The 18,897-nt window shown below is 38.6% G+C and overlaps 1 protein-coding gene across 4 annotated transcripts in view; it reads right to left on the bottom strand.

The window, feature by feature from the left end:
• Window positions 1-18,897, bottom strand: part of Hectd1 (HECT domain containing E3 ubiquitin protein ligase 1) — a 118,206-nt gene that overhangs the window by 3,029 nt on the left and 96,280 nt on the right. For 2 of the 4 annotated variants that reach the window (XM_013033456.1, XM_013033457.1), the window contains exons 31-43: window positions 17,029-17,083; window positions 16,655-16,837; window positions 15,863-16,070; window positions 15,691-15,776; window positions 15,445-15,572; window positions 14,744-14,945; window positions 13,709-13,846; window positions 12,779-13,386; window positions 9,639-9,717; window positions 9,455-9,548; window positions 7,218-7,368; window positions 5,896-6,040; window positions 4,830-5,793 (exon numbers count right to left, since the gene is read on the bottom strand). In XM_013033456.1, coding sequence (XP_012888910.1) covers window positions 5,656-5,793; window positions 5,896-6,040; window positions 7,218-7,368; window positions 9,455-9,548; window positions 9,639-9,717; window positions 12,779-13,386; window positions 13,709-13,846; window positions 14,744-14,945; window positions 15,445-15,572; window positions 15,691-15,776; window positions 15,863-16,070; window positions 16,655-16,837; window positions 17,029-17,083 — 2,215 coding nt within the window. In that variant the 3' untranslated portion in view covers window positions 4,830-5,655. Of the gene's footprint in view, window positions 1-4,824; window positions 5,794-5,895; window positions 6,041-7,217; window positions 7,369-9,454; window positions 9,549-9,638; window positions 9,718-12,778; window positions 13,387-13,708; window positions 13,847-14,743; window positions 14,946-15,444; window positions 15,573-15,690; window positions 15,777-15,862; window positions 16,071-16,654; window positions 16,838-17,028; window positions 17,084-18,897 lie in introns of those variants that run through there. The other 2 variants (XR_001175708.1, XM_013033454.1) reach the window with 2 other exon arrangements.

Genomic DNA, 18,897 nt, shown 5'->3' with positions numbered 1-18,897 from the left:
GCTGAAGAGCTGAGGGACAGCGCCCAGGCCCAGAGTTCAAGCCCCACGGCCGAAAAAAAAAAAAACAAAAAACAAAATTTAAAAGTAAATTTAATAAGAGAGTATGTCTGGAATTTGAAATAAATCCTTCTAATAGTTTTTTTTTTCCTAGTCCAGGGTTTAAATAGCCTCAAACTTGGTTGGCTTACATGCTTGGTTATGCTATAGCACTTTAGCTATGTCTCTAGATCACCTTTTGACAAGGCACTGATGGCTCACACCTATCATCCTAGTTACTCAGGAGGCTGAGACCTGAGGATCATGGTATGAAGCCATCCTGGACAGGAAAGTCCATGAGACTCCTATCTTCAAAATAAAAACCAACTGAAAAGCCAGAAGTGGAGCTGTGGTTCAAGTGGCAGAACACTAGCCTTGAGAAAAAGGGGAAAAAAAATTAGGGACAGTGCCCAGGCATTGACTTTAGGGCTGGGCATGAGGAGGGTGGAGTGGAGTTGGTGGGGGTGAGAAAGGAGAAAAAGGAGTCTTGTGGATTCTTCTGCCTGGGATTGCTTTGAACCATGATTTTGCTAATCCTGAGAAGGTAGACCTAAACGTGTGAGCTACCGGAGCCTGGTTCTGACATTTATGCATTTAACTCTTAGAATGTCTTAGAAGCAAGGCAAGTACCAGTGGCTCACATCCTAGCCACTCAGGAGGCTGAGAACTGAGGGTCATGATTTGAAACCAGTCCAGGCAGGATAATCCATAAAACTTTTATCTTCAATTAACCAAAAAAAGCCAGAAGTGGAGCTGTGGCTCAAGTGGCAGGCTCCCGAGTTCAAGTCCCACTACCTGCACCAAGGTAAAAAACGTCTTAGAAGTAAACTGTAAGTCACAAATGAACAGCAGTGCCTTGCCTCCTGACCCCCAGCTTTCTCTGTGCAATCAGCATTCACGCAACAGTAGAATATATGAAACTGGCTTTGTTAGGATTCTGTATGTGGGCTGGGCATGGTGACATACATCCGTAATTCTAGCTACTCAGGAAGAAAAGACAGAAAGATCGCAGTCCAAGGCTAGCTCAGGTAAAAGTTTGAAATCCTAGCATGGCTCAAGTGGTAGAGAACTTGCCTAGCAAGTGCAAGGCCCCAAGTTCAAACTTCAGTACTACCAAAAGGGAGGTCATGCATATATACACAGAGGAGTCTGAGGTCAAGTAAGAGGAAGTGAGAATTAAGATAACATTCTATGTAATGTTCCCATGACTGTTTGATCTGTAACATTCAATCTTCCCAAAAGGGCACTTGTCGAGACTGGCCAATCTGCATGTGCTATTCTTGCTCTCATATATATGAATTTTTTATTCTTTTCTAAAAATCAATTTACGTGCTTCAAAGTTTCTACTTATAAGGACCCAGAAAGGTAGTCATTTTGGGCTTGAAAAGTAAAATTGAGTTATTCTAGACTGATTTAGGAAGGCAGGAGGAAGGCTTCTTACCCATGGGAACACTAGGTAATATGTGTATACAGATCCACCTTTGATTTAAGTAGTCTTGATGTGGGGAAAGCCCCAACTATATCGAAGTACTTTGGAGGTCTTTCTGAGACACAGTAGTTGGGAAACACTGTCCTAGTTGGTAGGCACTTAATCAGAAGCATATTCAGGTAACTGCTGAAACTGGTACACCAGAAGTGGCTAGGGAGTGAATAAAATTAATTTTGGGGTCACACTAAAATAGATGAATTACATTTTGGCACAGATTTCAGTACCTTCAGAGAATAAAAAGACTTTCAAAAATAATAGGTATAGGAAAAAACACTCAAAATCTTAGTGTATTTGAGACACTAGATGTCTTCTAACACTTGAATCATTCAAAGTTGAACTGTGATGTGACTATTTGTACTTAACTTCATTTTAGTAAATGTCTTTTTTCACTCATAAAATACTTTGTAAAAATTTTATGACTCACCAAGTTACCTACAGTAGCAACTTGCTAAGCTAAAGGTTGGCAAACCTTTTCTATAAAGGGCCAAAGATAAAGTATTTTAGACTTTGTGAAATATATGGTCACTGCTATCTACCCTATTCTGCCATTGTAATGCAAAAGCAACCACACATAGTCTTAATGAATAAGCATGACTGTCTTCCATAAAATTTTATGGTAGCCAGGTACTGGTGACTTACACATGGAATCCTAGCTACCTAGGAGGCTGAGATCAGAGGATCAAAGTTTGAAATCAGCCTAAGCAGTCAGATCTGAGACTTCTTATCTCTAACCAGAAAAATGCTGGAACTGGAGGTATGGTTCAAGTGGTAGAGCACCAGCCGTGAGCAAAAAAGCTGAGCAAGAACGTAAGACCCTGAGTTCAAGCCCCAGTATCCACACAAAAACAAAACAATAAACATTATGGTTATTGAGCAGACATGGTGTCTATAATCCCAACTAATTAGGAGGTAGAAATAGGAAGATCAAAGGTCAGTAACCCCATATTTGAAAAGCAAAACCCTGGTGGACGACGCCTGTAAATCCTAGCTACTCTGGAGAAAGGAATCTGAAAATCATGAATCAAAGCCATCTGGGGTAGAAAAGCTAGCAAGACTCTTTAACTCCAAAATGTGAAAATGAAAGTCCAGTAAGAGCATGAAGACTGAGTTCAAACCCCAGTACTGGGGTCATCCTTTAAACACCTGTAATCCTAGTTACTTAGGAGGCTGAGATCTGAGGATCAGGGTTCAAAGCCAGCCGGGCAGGAAACTCCGTGAAACTCCTATCTCCAATAAACCATCAGAAAAACAGAAGTGGCGCTGTAGCTCAAGTGGTAGAGCGCTAGCCTTGAGCTGAAGAGCTGAGGGACAGCACTCAGGCCCAGAGTTCAAGCCCCATGACTGCTGACCAAAAAAAAAATCAAAACCAAAAGAAAACCTTAGCTGGTTGTTGGTGGCTGTAATCCTAGCTATTCAGGAGGCTAAGATCTGAGGTTCATGGTTTGAAGGCAGCCTGGGCAGGAAAGTCCATGAGGCTCTGCTCTCCAATTAACCATCCAAAAACTGGAATTAGAGCTGTGGCTCAAAGTGGCAGAGCACTAGCTTTGAGCAAAAATGCTCAGGGACAGTACCCAGGCCCTGAGTTCAAGCCCCACAACTGATAAAAAGAAAACAAAAAAACCCCCAAACCCCAAAGACTTCTATCCTCTTGTAAGGATAGAGAAGTGGCTCAGGAAGTTAAGTGCCTGCCTAAAAACAAGAAGTCCTGAGTTCAAGCCCCAGGACCATAACAAAACAAAACAAAAGCCAACAACAAAAAATCCTTTATGCATATTGAAATTTAAATTTCACATAATTTTCATACATAAAATATTCTACTTTTTCAGTTATTTAAAAACTTCAAAAACATATTTAGTTAATAGGCCATATTTGCCAGGGCAACCTTTGTAAATATTATGGACAAACCTTTTTAGAGATTTAAATAATGGCAAAACTACACACATAAGCTGGATTTCAATTCTAAAACCAGTTATGTATTCATGACTTTATTGAAAAGAAACATACTAATTTTTGGGTTGAAACACCAGTCATACATTTAAATATTGGTATTAGGTTTTAAATTCAGTCCCTCAGAGAACTGTGACATTGACAATTAAATATTTAAATGCTGCTTTACACAGTTGTAACATTTTTATGCAGCAAGCAAATATATAGTTGGCCCTCCATATTCTTGGTTTCCCTATATGTAGATTGAAATGATAGGTAATGAGATGACGTATGGAGGAAGATATGGATAGGTTATGTGCACGGGTCATGCCATTTTATGTAAGAGATTTGAGCATCCTAGACTTTGCTATAGGGGTGGTAGGAGTGTCTCAGCAACAGCAACCACTTCTCTGAGAATACTCAGAGAGAACATACTCAAATCATTGTAATGGGAGCTATCTATTCAAATGTAACTACTAGACAATTTCAAACATGCTCTTAGTGCCCTAATAAATATCAGGCCTAGTTACATTTCTTTATGCACAGCTATGGTAACAGTAGGCATCTAGAAAATGGAAATTCCTCACTTAAGACCAGGAAACAAATATCCTGGTGGTTTCTTTTCACACTAAAACAAGATAATCATTGTCTTTCTCTTTTTTTGTCTGAGACCAGGACTCAAACTTAGCATCTGATGCTTGCTTTTGCTCATTGGTTGGTGTTCTACCACCTAAACCATGCCTCTAACCCCATGAAAATAATTCTCGATCTCAGATTTCTACATCCCTGCAGATACATGATAAATAGCAGACCAGCTGTTTTAAAAAAGCTTATAAGCCAGGCACCAATGGCTCACACTTGTAATACTAGCTATTCAGGAGGCTGAGATCTGATGATTGAAGTTTGAAGCCAGCCAGGGCAGAAGTCTGTGAGACTCTTATCTCCAGGAAACCAGAGTGGTGCTGTGGCTCAAAGTGGTAAAGTCCTCAACTTGAGTGAAAAGACAAAAAAGCTCAGGAATAGTGCCCAGGCACTGAATTCAAGTCCTATGACCAACAACAACAACAAAAAAAGCTGGAAGCGGAGCTGTGGCTCAGGGACAGTGCCAGGTCCTAAATTCAAGCACCAAAAACAAAAGAAGTTAATAATAACTGGACATTTCTAACTGCAGATTTCTACACAACTAAACACAGCAGATGGATCACAAGTATGTGAATACAGATTTCTTCTAGTCCTTTAATTTTAGTATTTGCTATCAAAAACACATTTTTATATCATAATATCAGAAAACTAAATTTCAGTAATTCAAAATGAAAAGTATCTGGTTAAGCTCTTAGGCCTGATGACTGCAGTGAAATAGTCACATGACACAGTTTTGTACGCTGCAAACATTTTAATGATTATTGTTGAGCATACATTTTGGAAATTTACTTCAAACTGCAACAAGTTTAAATAAATGTTTATAATATACAAAGAAAATACAACCAAACATAAAACTTGCTTCAAGTGTGCCTTGCACCTAGACCAGTGTTTCCCCCTCCCTTAATATATCTTTTATTTTTGAGCTGCACAAACACACTTAAGAATTTGATCTTTATAGAATGGCATTTAGGAAATAAAAATATACTCCCACCTCAAAGAAATAAAAAGGTTGTGCATGATTATATGCCAAACAAAAGAGAGAACACTAGAATACTCTGATAGTGCAGGCATCATTAAAAAGGAAAAGAAAAAGCTTGAGATGCTCATTAACTCTCTATGTCTTAAGGAAGCAGGATTTTTGATGATGTAGCTTTAAAGTCAGCAAAACGGGGGATCAGTGATGGCAACTGTAGTGTATGGAATATGAAATAACAAACTTTACACAAATACACTGTTAGAAATTTACCAGTGAACACTGAAGATCTGAGAAGCTGCTCTTTGGAACAGTTGAGTGAGTGGGACCATCTTTTCCAGTCACATGAGCCCTTGTGAATCAACACAGTGTCCTGTCCTGTGCAATATACCTGCTGGCTGGGTAGTTAAAGGATTTTTTTTTTTGTCATTAGCAGCTAACAAAGTTATTCCACATGTTCTTAAAGCCTTAATGGTGGGATAAAAGGCAAGTGTCATTAGCGTGGAGGATCACATTTCTCTGCACACAAACACAAGAGGCGCTTCACTAGAATTTTAAGTCTCTGATGACTCCCATTTTACTTCAGAACTCAATTGAGATGAAAGCCTTTCTCCATTGTAGCAGCTAGCAATCGTTCTCTCATGATCTCCTCAGAAGAATATTCAGGCAACTTAAGATAATGTACACATGTATTGACTGATGGATAGCTTGCATCAGTAGCATCAACCTACAAAAAATGAAAACAGAACACCATGGGTATATTTATTTTTTTTTCTTCCTTTCAATTCTAACTAAATACTATTTGAAATCCCTACTAGCTAGTTTGTACCTTTCGTACAACTGTGAGTCTGGGATGGAGGTTAGCCAGTCCGCCTGGGGGTAGAGTTGAACAACCAGTGGTAAACTGCAGGAACGCTTTCCTCTCATCTGAAGACATGCCACATAAAACTCTCACAAACCTCAGGAAACCAGGGCTAAAGGCAGAAAAGTGTATAGTTACGGTGATTTTACAGCAAATTTAAATGAAAACACATTGCAATTATTTTGTAGGCCATACCCCAACAATAAGTCTATGCCCCAAACAATAGCTACATGTCAAAAGAACAAGACTGTTAAGAACTATTAGTACACAGGAAATGGGCTGATTCAAGCTACTTTAAAAATGAATCTCAGGGCTGGGAAGGTGGCTCGGTGGTAGAGTGCTTGCCTTGCATGCCTGAGGCCCTGGGTTCGATTCCTCAGCACCACATAAGCAAAAAGAAAAAAGCTGGAAGTGGCGCTGTAGATCAAGTGGTAGAGTACTAGCCTTGAGCTGAAGAGCTGAGGGACAGCGCCCAGGCCCAGAGTTCAGGCCCCACGACTGGACCCCCCCTGCCCCCCCCCAAAAATGAATCTCAGATTGTCTTGCACTTTTACAAACAACAGGAACTGAAACCTAAGATCTAACCTACAACAAACTCAGAAAATCACATAAGCGTAAGATAAATTTAAATAACTAATCCAAATAAGGCTCAATTTATCAACACAAACTTGAAATAATTCCTTTTCATTCCAATAAAATGATTACTGTGTAATCAAAGAATATCTACAATGAAAAGACCAAATGCCACACAGTCATCCCTTGCTATACTGTGGTTCACTTATTGTGGAATCACTGTAATCACAGGGTTTTTTTTTTTTTTAATATGTAAATAGTGATTCCTTACCTACTGTGGGAACTACAATCCAGAAACAGGTGAAAATCTGCAAAGTAGCAATAAATGAACCACAACAGACTAATGCTGCTACTGCACAGATTTTCACTTATCATGGGGATCTCTGGAACCTAACTCCCACGACAAGTGAGGAATCACTGTAAGTTTTTAATTTTTTTCTGCCCAGGCTGGTTTTGAATTGTAAATAGCTAGAGTTACAGGCACAAGCCACTGGCACCTGGCTCAATTTAGCCAAATTCTTAAATAATGAACAATTAAAACAGGAGAAAATGAATTTTAACATCAACTATTATTCAGTATCTGTGTACCCTCATGGCCCTATCATTCATTGTATATGCATTTTCAATGTAATTCAGAGTTAGTTTTTTAAAAGAATTTATCATTAGAGCTTTGGCTACAAAACAATTTTGTACATTGGGAAATTACCAACACATACCTGTCACGTGTATAACCTAGCTTAGGTTCAGTGTAATTGATAATATCTTCTGCTGCCCATGAAGGTGACTGGTTTCCACAAAGAATCATCTGGACTTCCTCATGACTGAAGGAACTTAATTTCTCCATTGGAAAAACTTTATTAAACCCATCTAGATTATATAAATGTCATAGAAACATATAACTTAGTTTCTAAGTTATGTTACAAAGTACCACATTTTAAAACCAAACAAAATTACTCATTATCATCTAAGTGAACAGAAAATGGAAAAAAAAATGTGTGAATCAACAAATACAAATCAAAATAGCTTAAAAAATAGATGTTCTGGGGATTTAAGATGTTAATTTCTGCCAGGCACCAGTGACTCCTACCTGTAAACCTAGTTACACAGGAGGCTGAGATCTGAGGATTGAGGGTTGTTTTGTGTGTGTGTGTGTGTGTGTGTGTGTGTGTGTGTCAGTCATAGGGCTTGAACTCTGGGCCTGAACGCTGTCCCTCAGCTCTTCAGTTCAAGGCTAGCACTCTACTACTTGAGCCACTGTGCCACTTCTGATTTTCTGAGTGGTTTATTGGAGATAAGAGCCTCATGGACTTCCCTGTCCAGGCTGGCTTTGAACCGTGATCCTCAGATCTCAGCCTCCTAAGTAGCTAGGATTATAGGTGTGAGCCACTGGTGTCCAGGTGAGGATTGATGTTTAAAGCCAGCCCAGGCAGGAAAGTCCAATTAACCACCAGAAAACTGGAAGTGGCAGTGTGGCTCAAGTGGTAGAGCGCTTGCTTTGAGTTTGAAGGGCTCAGGGACAGTGCCCAAGCCCAGAGTTCAATCCCCACAACCAACAACAAAAAAATGTTAATCTGTTTAGGGGGTAGGGATGTAGCTCATTGGTAGGTAAGTAGTAGTCTAGTTTATGCAAGGCCCTGGGGTCAATACCTAGTACCATAAAAAGCAAAATGTCTTGAAATGTCTTAAGATCAAAATGTGACACCCTAGACACACAAAGAAAATCTATATACAGATTATCTATACAGATACATATAACATCACAGCATGATGTCATATATGATTCAAAATGCTAAAAATGTGGACTATGAAAATACTCATTGTGATCACCTGTAAAACAACAAACAATAAGGTAAATCAGGAAGAAAAAAATACTCATTGTGGACAATAGCCAATTTTTTTTTTTTAACCATTCCTAGGGCTTGAACTCAAGGCCTGGACTCTGTCCTTGAGCATTTTTTCAAGGCTGGAACTGGCATTCTGCCACTTGAGCTCCACTTCTGGCTTTTTGGTGGTTAACTGAAGTTAAGATTGTCAGGGACTTTGCTGTATAAAACCTGGCTTTGAACCAAGATCATCAGACCACAGCCTCCTAAGTAAATAAGACAAGAGGCCTGAGCGACTGACACCCAGCTAATGGCCAAATTCTCACAAGTAACAATTAGGTATTCACAGCTCTGTGTCATAAAAGCAGCCAATTTGTATTTGTTTTCAAAAGTGATTTACCATACTTTTATCCAATCTTCACTTGAAGAACTTTCTTGGTATTTAAGAGTGGGGAATGACCATGCAAGGACCACGTCAGAAATCATTTTGGTATATGACTGAACAGACACAAAATGCTCACAGCCTATCTACCTGTGTTGATAATTTTGTATGGTCATAGCTATGTTACAAATACACAAATGGCCCTTGGAGGAAAAAATAAAGTTCCCCATCCCTTGCTCATGATGAATTAACTCAATTCATTCAAATTCTATAATGTAGAAAGTACAATCTTAAGTCTGCTAACAATTGAAATAAAAGCCAATGTGGGACCCCAGTAATAAGAGGAGAGAGGTAAAAGTGTATTATAGCTTTACAATGTTCTAGCCTGTTCTTTTTTTTTTTTTTTTTTTTTGGGTCTGGTCATGGGGCCTGAACTCTGGGCTTGAGCACTGTCCCTAAGCTCTTCAGCTCAAGGCTAGTGCTCTACCACTTCAGCCACAGCGCCACTTCCGGCTTCTTTCTTTTTGCTTATGTGGTGCTGAGGAATCGAACCCAGGGCCTCGAGAGCATGCAAGGCAAGCGCTCTACCACTGAGCCACCTTCCCAGCCCTAGCCTGTTCTTAATACTTTGTAGGAACCTAATTATCTGGAGGCCAAGAAAGTAGGAGGCAAGTATAATGATTATTAGCAGTCTTGGCCTTCATTTCAACTGTTTCAATGGCAATGGATTGGTATCCTTCAAAATTACCTCTAAAGGCTTCCATCTGTTTCTGAATACCTGTATGCATACAAAAGTCAAACATCAAATCCACATATTCTTCTGCATTATCCATTGTTATCATCTAAAAAAGAAAAATTCACATACATTATTATTACTTTAGTACTATTTCATAAACAGCTCATGTAACTAGCCTTATTAAACTTATCTTTACCTCATCTTCACCACTTGGCTTGAGATCCACAGCTGTAAAACCATAAATTCTAGAAGAAGGGCAAAACTGGAAATTTAATCTGAGGACAAAAAAAAAAAATTAACTAACATTCAGCACTACTGCTATTTATTTATTGTGCTGGGCCTGGGGCTAGTAATCAGGGCCTGGTGCTGTCTCTGAGCTTTCTGCTCAAGGGTAGTGCTCTACACTTGAGCCACAGCTCCAATTCCAGCCTTTTGATAGTTAATTGGATCTAAGAATCTCACAGACTTCCTTGCCTGGGCTGGCTTTGAACTATGATCCTCAGATCTCAGCCTCCTGAGTAGCTAGGATTACAGGTACCCAGCATGGTGCTTAATTTTTATAACACTGCTAGATGTAAATACAAGAACTAAAGTTTTACTCTTAATTTATAGCGCTGGATTAGGCCCAATGCTTGAACATGAGGCAAATTGTCTTTTTTTTTCTTTTGGTGCTGGTATTTGGTTGATATTTTACCACTTGAGCAATATCTCCACTCCTCCTTTTGGGTGGGTAAGTCTCATGGACTTTCCTGCTTGAGCTGGCTTCAAAGCACTATCCAGAGATCTCAGCCTCTGAGTAGCTAGGATTATAGGCATGAGTTCTGGCACTTGGCTGAGGCAAGATTTTAATTTTTTAAATATATTTTTATTGTTATTATAAAGGTGAAGTACAGAGGATAACCATTTCCTAAGTCAGGTAATGAGTATATTTCTTTTTGGACAATGTTACTTCTCTTTCACTCATTTTTCTTCTTGTCCCCACCCACAAGTTGTATAGTTCATTTTCAATGTAGTATCTACTGAGTACCACTGCTGCATTTGTTCACCTTCTGGCCCTCCATTTGTGTCACCCACCCCCTTACTCTTTCAAAGATAGACCAATGGACAAACCAGACAAAAAGAAAACAAAAACAACAACAAAGAAAAAGCCTCATTTCCATTTCTTGGAGTTCATTTTGATAAATATTGTTTTATATAATCAGAGGCACACAGATGTTGTACCTTTGTGTTTCCTTTCCTAACAGTATCTTCCTTTGATCTGACTGTGAATACCTGGCTTTTTTTTTTTAATCATGTCCCAGGATATTTTAAATAGAACTAGCTGAGTGAAGATTTTTAAAGCAAAATCTTATACATAGAAACTACTAGGCCAGGAGCTGGGAAGGTGGCTCAGTGGTAGAGTGCTTGCCTTGCATGCATGAGGTCCTGGGTTTGATTCCTCAGAACCACATAAGCAGAAAAAGCCCGAAGTGGCACTGTGGCTCAAATGGTAGAGTGCTAGCCTTGAGCTGAAGAGCTGAGGGACAGCACCCAGGCCCAGGGTTCAGGCCCCACAACTGATCCCCTCCCCGCCCCCAAATTCCCCAAAAACCTACTAGGCCAGTTTCTTAAACCTGCTTGGCTTTGCAAATATCACATGAAACCACTACCTTCTCCCTTATGAACCAAAATAATCAAACTAAAGATTTTTTTTATGATGAATGATAGAATCATGTAAGATTTTCTGCAGGAAAAAACACTGCTTCACTGAAATAATGTGTAGAAAATAAATACAAATATACACATGTGTGGAAAAACCAATTATTAATATAGTTATGTATCATTTAATGATGAGATTCCCTTTTAGAAATATGACAAACTTTCAAATTTTTTTTGGTCAGTCATGGGGCCTGACCTCGGGGCCTGGGTGCTGTCTCTGAGCTCTTTTGCTCAAGGCTAGCTCTCTACCACTTTGAGCCACACCACCACTTCTGGTTTTCTGGTGGTTAATTGGAGATGAGTCTCACAGACTTTTCTGCCTAGACTGGCTTTGAAACTCAATCCTCAGATCTCAGCCTCCTGAGTACTAGTATTATATGTATAGTGAGACACTGGTGCCCAGCATTAGATAATTTTTGTTCCACAAATAATACAACACAGCCAGGTGTTGGTGGATCACGCCTGTAATCCTAGCTACTCAGGAGGCTGAGATCTGAGGATCATGGTTCAAAGCCAGCCCAGGAAGCAAAGTCCATGAGACTCTTATCTCCAATAAACAAACAGAAAAACAGAAGTGGCGTTATGGCTCAAGCAGTAGAGCACTTGCCTTGAGCTGAAGAGCTGAGGGCAGCACCCAAGCCCAGAGTTCAACCCCTACGACTGCCAAAACAAAACAAAAAACCACAGTTACTAATAGAGTGTAGAGCTTACTGCACACTTACTTTATAACACCCTTAGTACATGTGGCCTATTGTTGACTGAACCACATGACTGTGGCATATGACACCATTTACAATCATTTATCAAACAGAACTTTCTAATCTTATCAGCAAACATTAAGATGAAAACATAAGCCAGGAAGCCAAGAGTCAAGTCTGTAAGCCTAGATGGTGAGGAAGCCAAGATATGGATGTCTAATTAACCACCAAGAAGCTAGAAGTGGAGCTGTGGCTCAAGTGGTAGAATGCAGCCTTGAGCAAAAAGCTTAGGGACAGTGCCCAGGCCCTGAGTTTAAGACCAAGGACTGGCACACACAAAAAAAGGAAGAACAATAAGAAAAGGGGAGGTGGAGGAGGAGGAAGAAGAGGAGGAAAAAAGGAAGAAAGTATTATAGCCAACCCAAAACTTATGATTACATGTATATAAACAATGTAAGTACAATGATTACATGTATACAAACTGAAAGAATTTTACCAAAAAAGTTGCTGTAATTTGGAGATGGAGACATCCAGATCAAATGCCTTTGAGCTTTGCTAAGCCATACATTTTAGATGATATGTCAGAATGCTGTCAGCTCTGGACTCTTTTACACAAAACAAACTCTTTTTTTGTGTGTGTGCCTGTCCTGGTGCTTAACTCAGAGCCTGGGTGCTGTCCTGGAACTTTAGTGTCCAAGACTAGTGCTTTACCACTTGAGCCACAGCTCCACTTCTGGCTTTTTGGTGGTTAACTGGAGATAAGAGTCTCATGGACTGGCCTGCCTGGGCTGGCTTTGAACTACAATCCCTAAATCTGATCCTCCTGAATAGTTAGGATTATAGGTGTGAGCTACAATAAATTTAACACATCTGAAAATTCAGGTAATCTTTCATAGGTTTGACCATTGATCAGGTTAAAGGAGATACATTTAAAACTTACCCTAAATCCTCTATGCTAAGTGGAGGACCAGAACCTGATGGATTCTTCAGTACTAGTTCCTGTAATTTTGTGTTCTTCTCATCTTCAGAAAGACTTTTGTTGCTTAAAATCTGTCGTCTCTTGATAGCAAGGTCCTTAATTTCTTTTAAAAATCTGGCTCTGTGTGGGTTTACAAGTTCAAAGTCTTCCCAAGTTAAAATTCCATTAAACCAAGCTGGGGGTTTGGGCTTAGGGGGATCAAGAATAAATTCAGATTTTGAATCCTCTTCAAAGCTTCCTACTGACAGTGAATCATGGCCTTCTTCTGTAGAAGCTTCAGACTGGCTTTCAGTGCAGTGTAAGTCTCTATCACCTCGTGATTCATAAATCAGTTTACTCATATTGCTTTTAATGTCACCCATACACATAAGTTTAAAGAAGGGCTTAGAAATAGGTATGTCCACAAGTCTATTGTCTTGAATACATTTAGCCAAGAAAATACCAAGGAAATGAAAGAGTTTTGTGATCCTTTCAAGCTCATCACTATCTTGTGGGAACGGTGCTGTGAACAGTCCACATGATCTCTGTACATAGTAACCAGGAGGTTTCAATCCACCTCCAAGATCCACCTAATTTTTTAGAAAGGATAATTCAAATAAAATTAAAAGGCAAGAATAACTAATCTTTTCATTATCATCTAAAAAAAAGTTCATAAACATTGTATTTCTTCAAAGGTATGTAAACACACACACACACACGCAGATATGCACGCACGCATGTACAAACACACACACGCACACACCAGCTTTGGATGTCCAAATTTTATCCTTTACAAATACTTTTAGTGTAAAGATTACTCAAGTTGGCTTATGCTCCAAAAGCATAACAATTACTATTGTTAACACTTTTAAAGGAGAATTACAACTCAAACCACAAAATGACAAATCTTACTTGGCGAGATTCATCATCTGGAAAATTATCATCACAAAGCCAAGCTCCCAAGTCAGTTCTCTGGAATTCTGCTGCCACCAGAGCATAAAATTCTAATGTGGGTCCCAAGCCAGTTCCTTCTTCTCCTAAAAATTCAACCTAAAATAAAAACAAATAATGATGTAAAAAAGTAAACTTGAAGTGTGTGTTTGTTTAAACAAGTTAATTCTTGCCAAAATTCCCTACATGTGAGTTAGTGGTATACTTTTTGATGCACAACATTATAGTATTATAAGCAACAGAGAAATTATATTATAGATTTTCTACAAAAGAATGACTTTTTTTTTAATCATTAAACCACTAAACTTACTGTTCATACATTGATCGCGTCTCTGGCTTTTTACATCAAAGGAGACCATACCTCAGATAATCATTTGAAAAAATAATAGTGTACAGATCTTTTTTTACCTGTGTCTTCATGATACTTATAACATAATAGCATGTGTGATTTAAAAAAAAAAAGGTGAGGATTATTTGTTAGAAAAATGTAAGAGTAGGAGAACAAAGATACAGGCAAAGAAAGTTTATATAAAAAATATATATATAGCTTATAAAAGCTTTATGGTTTTTCTTATCTCCAACTGACCACCAGGAAACCAGAAGTGGTGCTGTGGTTCAAGTGGTAGAGTGCTTGCCTTGAGCTGAAGAGATGATCTACTAGCACAAAATATATATCGGTAAAATTTAGATTATCATCAGAAAGAATCCTTCTCTAAGTTCTATTAGTCAGCTCACCTTTAATAAATGAGTTAATACTCGAGACTTTTAACTTCTTAAGACAGAAGATATTCCTTGATACTCATTAAGCATAAAAGATCCTGACCTGAGGTGGAGGATTCTCTTACGAAAGATATTCTGCCAAAAAGAAAGGCCTCTATACCTGTAACCAAGAAATCTTCTCATATTTAACTGACAGCTTTTATGCAATGGAAAATATACTTTGGCTAGTTCCATGTCTTTAATTCTCTCTTAAATAATCTTGTTTTATGAGGTTACCTCAAGAACTGACTTCCGATCTGCATGTATTTGCATGACATTCTCAGCCCATTCCATCAGTGATTCCCCACGTGGGACTTTTACTCTTTCATGCTTGAGACGACCAACTCTAAATTCTCCAGGATCATCTCGCCTTACACTGCTTGTGGTCCTTGTTCGTTCCACAGTGGCTTCACGTCGGTTTTGTAACCACACTATTGCTCTGAAATTTTTTAAAAACACAAAAACACCTATGTAGTTGTAGCATACTTTATTTAATAACTGAATGTACAACTTAACCATCAGTTTGAAACTGTTGGGATTCCTTTGTGTACATGTGTGCCAGTCCTGGGGCTTGAACTCAGGGCTGAGGTACTATCGCTAAGCTTTGTTGCTCAAGGCTAGCACTAAGCAATGATCCTCAGATCTCAGCCTCTTAAACAGTAAAGTAGGATTATACTTTGGGCCACTGGTTCCTGGCATTGTTTGGAATTTTAACAACTAGTAACTTATGTAAGTTGCCAAAAACTATGCAGTAAATGTTAGGTGACAGAAGCTTTTCATTCCACATATATTATTCCAACAAAGTATATATCCATTTGGAATTGCAAAAAAAACTTGATATTAATCTTTACAAGATTAGAAGGTAATATATTGCTTACATCAGTCTTAACACATAAAGGAAATCTTTACTCTAAAAATATAAAAAGATATAATCCTACCTTGATGCACCAAATGCTGTACATGTGAAATAAAGCTGTCTAGTTTCAAAAGGTATTAGAAAAGGACACTTGCTGGTTAATTGTTCACACCAGTCTGGCAGAGCGCCACTTGCCAATGCCAGTGGTTCCTGAAAATTAACAACAAACCATGTCGTAGTGTTAAAAGACAATCTCAATTCTTATGTGCAATTAATACAAAATATAAAAAGACCAAGAATTAAAACTTCATCCCTGTGAGTGTATTACCTCAATCTGCTGCAAAATTTTTGTTGTGATTTTTTTGCTAGTAAATTCATCTGGTGGAAAAATAAACTGAGGCTGCTCATCACCATCTGTAAAATTAATTAACATAATTGGTAAGATATAAACTGTTTTGCTTTAAAAATGCTATGGAAATAAGACAAAGCTTCTTACAGACCTTCTTGGGATATTCTTGAATAAGGGTCACTCGCAACTATATACAAAATACGCAGAAGCTGAAGGACATCTTCTACTCCACAAGAATTCTGTCCATTGCCTGCTTTAGCCTGAGGTTGTTCTTTTGTCAAATTAAGAATGTCACTACTTTGAAGACTAGATATGGCGCCCTGGTTTAATCCAGACTTTGTTCCATGTTCACAAAAATCCTGAAAAAACAATTAGCAAAACTAGATTAATTATAATTTTAAGCAAAAAATTAAAAAAAAAAAGAAAAGCAAGTCTTTCTGTCAAGCATTAATTTGAAAGGATTGGGATTTTTCAAAGAATTGCCTTCTTTTTAAATAAAAACACTATCACACAAATCATTGTAATTGTTTTTTGTATTTTTTAGTTTTTTTTTTTTTTGTCAGTCATGAGGCTTGAACTCTGGGCTTGGGGGCTGTCCCTTAGCTCTTCAGCTCAAGGTCAGTGCTCTACCACTTGAGGTACAACTCCACTCTGGCTTTTTGCTAATTGGAAATAAGAGTATCAGGGCATTCCTGCCTGGCTTTGAACCATGATCCTCAATATATCAGCATTTTGAGTACCTAGAATTACAGTTGTGAGCAATCAGAGTCCAGAAAGCTTTTTAAATTTATATTTTTTATTATGCCAAGGATCAAATTCAGGCCCGGCCATAGGCATGTGAGGCAAATACTCATACACTTTCAGACCCTGAAGAAGCTTTAAAGCTGAAAAATAAAGCACAAGCCATTCCCAAACAAAATAGTGTCTTTATGCCAATATATACCTTATATGCAGCTATGAGCTGAGAACAATTTCTGTTTTTCCTAATACTTTTATTAGTGCCAGTTAATTTCCAGTGACGCAGGAAAGCAGCATCTGCATTCTTCTGCAGGTAGGTTATCAAGTCATTCTTTGGTAATTCATCAGTGCCCAGGTACTGTTCCACATGCTCTACAGACCAGCAGCCCTACAACAGGAAAAACCAAATGTTGGCCTTTCCCAATTATATATCTATGACATTTCACATGCATTTCCTGAGGTAGCCTTAATATCATGCACTTAATCTAAACAAATTCCTTATTAGTCAAATGTTCAACTACAATTCAAATTTCAAACTAAAGAGCCAAGAATAAAAACACATCTTTAAAAATAACTTACCATTTTTCCGTTTTCCTTTTCCTTGTCCGAATCCTTCATTTCTCTGTACATGATCCTAAAATATGAAGGTATTATTCATGTTAAATCATACACCAACTGATTTATTTCCAACAAGAATTAATTCTTTTTCTTTCAGGCCAGTGCTAGGGCTTAAACACAGTGCTTAGCTTAAACACCATCCCAGAGATTTTTTTGCCCAAGGCTAGTGCTCTACCACTTGAGCCATAGCTCCTCTTCCAGCTTTTTTGGAGCTTAATTGGAGCTAAAAGTCTCATGGACTATCCTGCCCAGGATAACTTCAAACCTCAATCTTCAGGTCTCAGCCTCCTAAGTAGCTAGGATTACAGGCATGAGCCACTGGTGCCCATAAAGTCTCTAATTCTTAGAAGAAATATATGAACCAGGCGATGGTGGCTCATGCTTATGACTCCAGCTACTCAAAAAGCTGAGATCAAGCCAGTCGAGGCAGCAAAGTCTATGAGACTCTTATCTCTAATTAGATACCAAAAAAGTTAAAAGAGGATCTGTGTCTCAAGTGGTAGAGCCCTAGCCTTGAGTACAAATGCTCAGGGAGTTCAAGCCCCACAACTGGAACACACACACACACACACACACACACACACACACACACAAAGTATATGAATGATGTCATTCACTAGCCATATGCTTTTGTTAAGTACTGAAGGTAAAGTATGTTTTTTTATATTTGTTTTGGTATTGCTGGGTATTAAGCCAGAGGTAAATAAATGATCTACAATTAAGCTATATCCTTGAATTCCTTGAGACAGGTCTTTGTAGCTCAGGCTGGTATTGAACTTACTACATACTCTCAAACTTCTGATCTTCCTGCTTTATCATCCCAAATGCTGGAATTATATTCATATGCCAAAATGCCCATCTAAAAGCGAACTTATAAGAAACATATTAATTTGGACTAAAGCATGCTGACACATATTTATAATCCCAGCTACTGTAAAGGACTGTGGTTGAGGCCAAGCTGGGCAGAAAAGTGAGACCTCCCCTCAAATCAGTAAGCTGAGCATGGTGATTTATTCCTATAATTCCAAGTATGTGAAATCTCAGCTATGTGGGAGACAGGAGGAAGGAATTTAGTCCCAGACCATCACAGGCAAACTGTGAGATCTTATATAAATAACTTACAGATGAAAGGTCTAAGGCGCGTGGCTCAAGCAGTAGAGTGTCAGCATAGTAAGCTCAAGGCCCTAACTACCCCAGTATTGTGAATAAACAAATGGGAAAGTAGCAAAAACCATACTTTTGAGTTATAATTTAAAATCTTAGCATTATTGCAAAGAAAGTATACATCAAATCTAGAGCTTTTAAAGACATGAATGTCAAGCCGGGCGCTGGTGGCTCATGCCTGTAATCCTAGCTACTCAGGAGGCTGAGATCTGAGGATCGCGGTTCAAAGCCAGCCCGGGCAGGAGAGACCGTGAGACTCCTATTTCCAATAAACCACCAGAAAACCGGAAGTGGCGCTGTAGCTCAAGTGGTAGAGCACTCGCCTTGAGCTGAAGAGCTAAGGGACAGCGCCCAGGCCCAGAGTTCAAGTCCCATGACCGACAAAAAAAAAAAGACATGAATGTCCTTGATAATCATATATTATAATAAGAATAAAATAGGTTATGAAACATTTCACATTTCAACATGGAAAAAAACTAGAATTAACAATGATTAAGAGTACTTATGTTTATACAAGGCATTGAAATTAATTTTTAAACTTCAAAAACAATCTGAAGGGGCTGAGAATGTGGCTTAGTGGGAGACTGCTTGGCTAGTATGCATGAAGCCCTTGGGTTCAATTCCTCAGCATCATATAAACAGAAAAAAACGGAAGTGGCACTGTGG

Source organism: Dipodomys ordii, unplaced genomic scaffold (genome assembly GCF_000151885.1).
Source record: "Dipodomys ordii isolate 6190 unplaced genomic scaffold, Dord_2.0 Scaffold168, whole genome shotgun sequence".
NCBI lineage: Eukaryota > Metazoa > Chordata > Mammalia > Rodentia > Heteromyidae > Dipodomys > Dipodomys ordii.
This window is presented reverse-complemented; position numbering and strand designations above follow the sequence as displayed.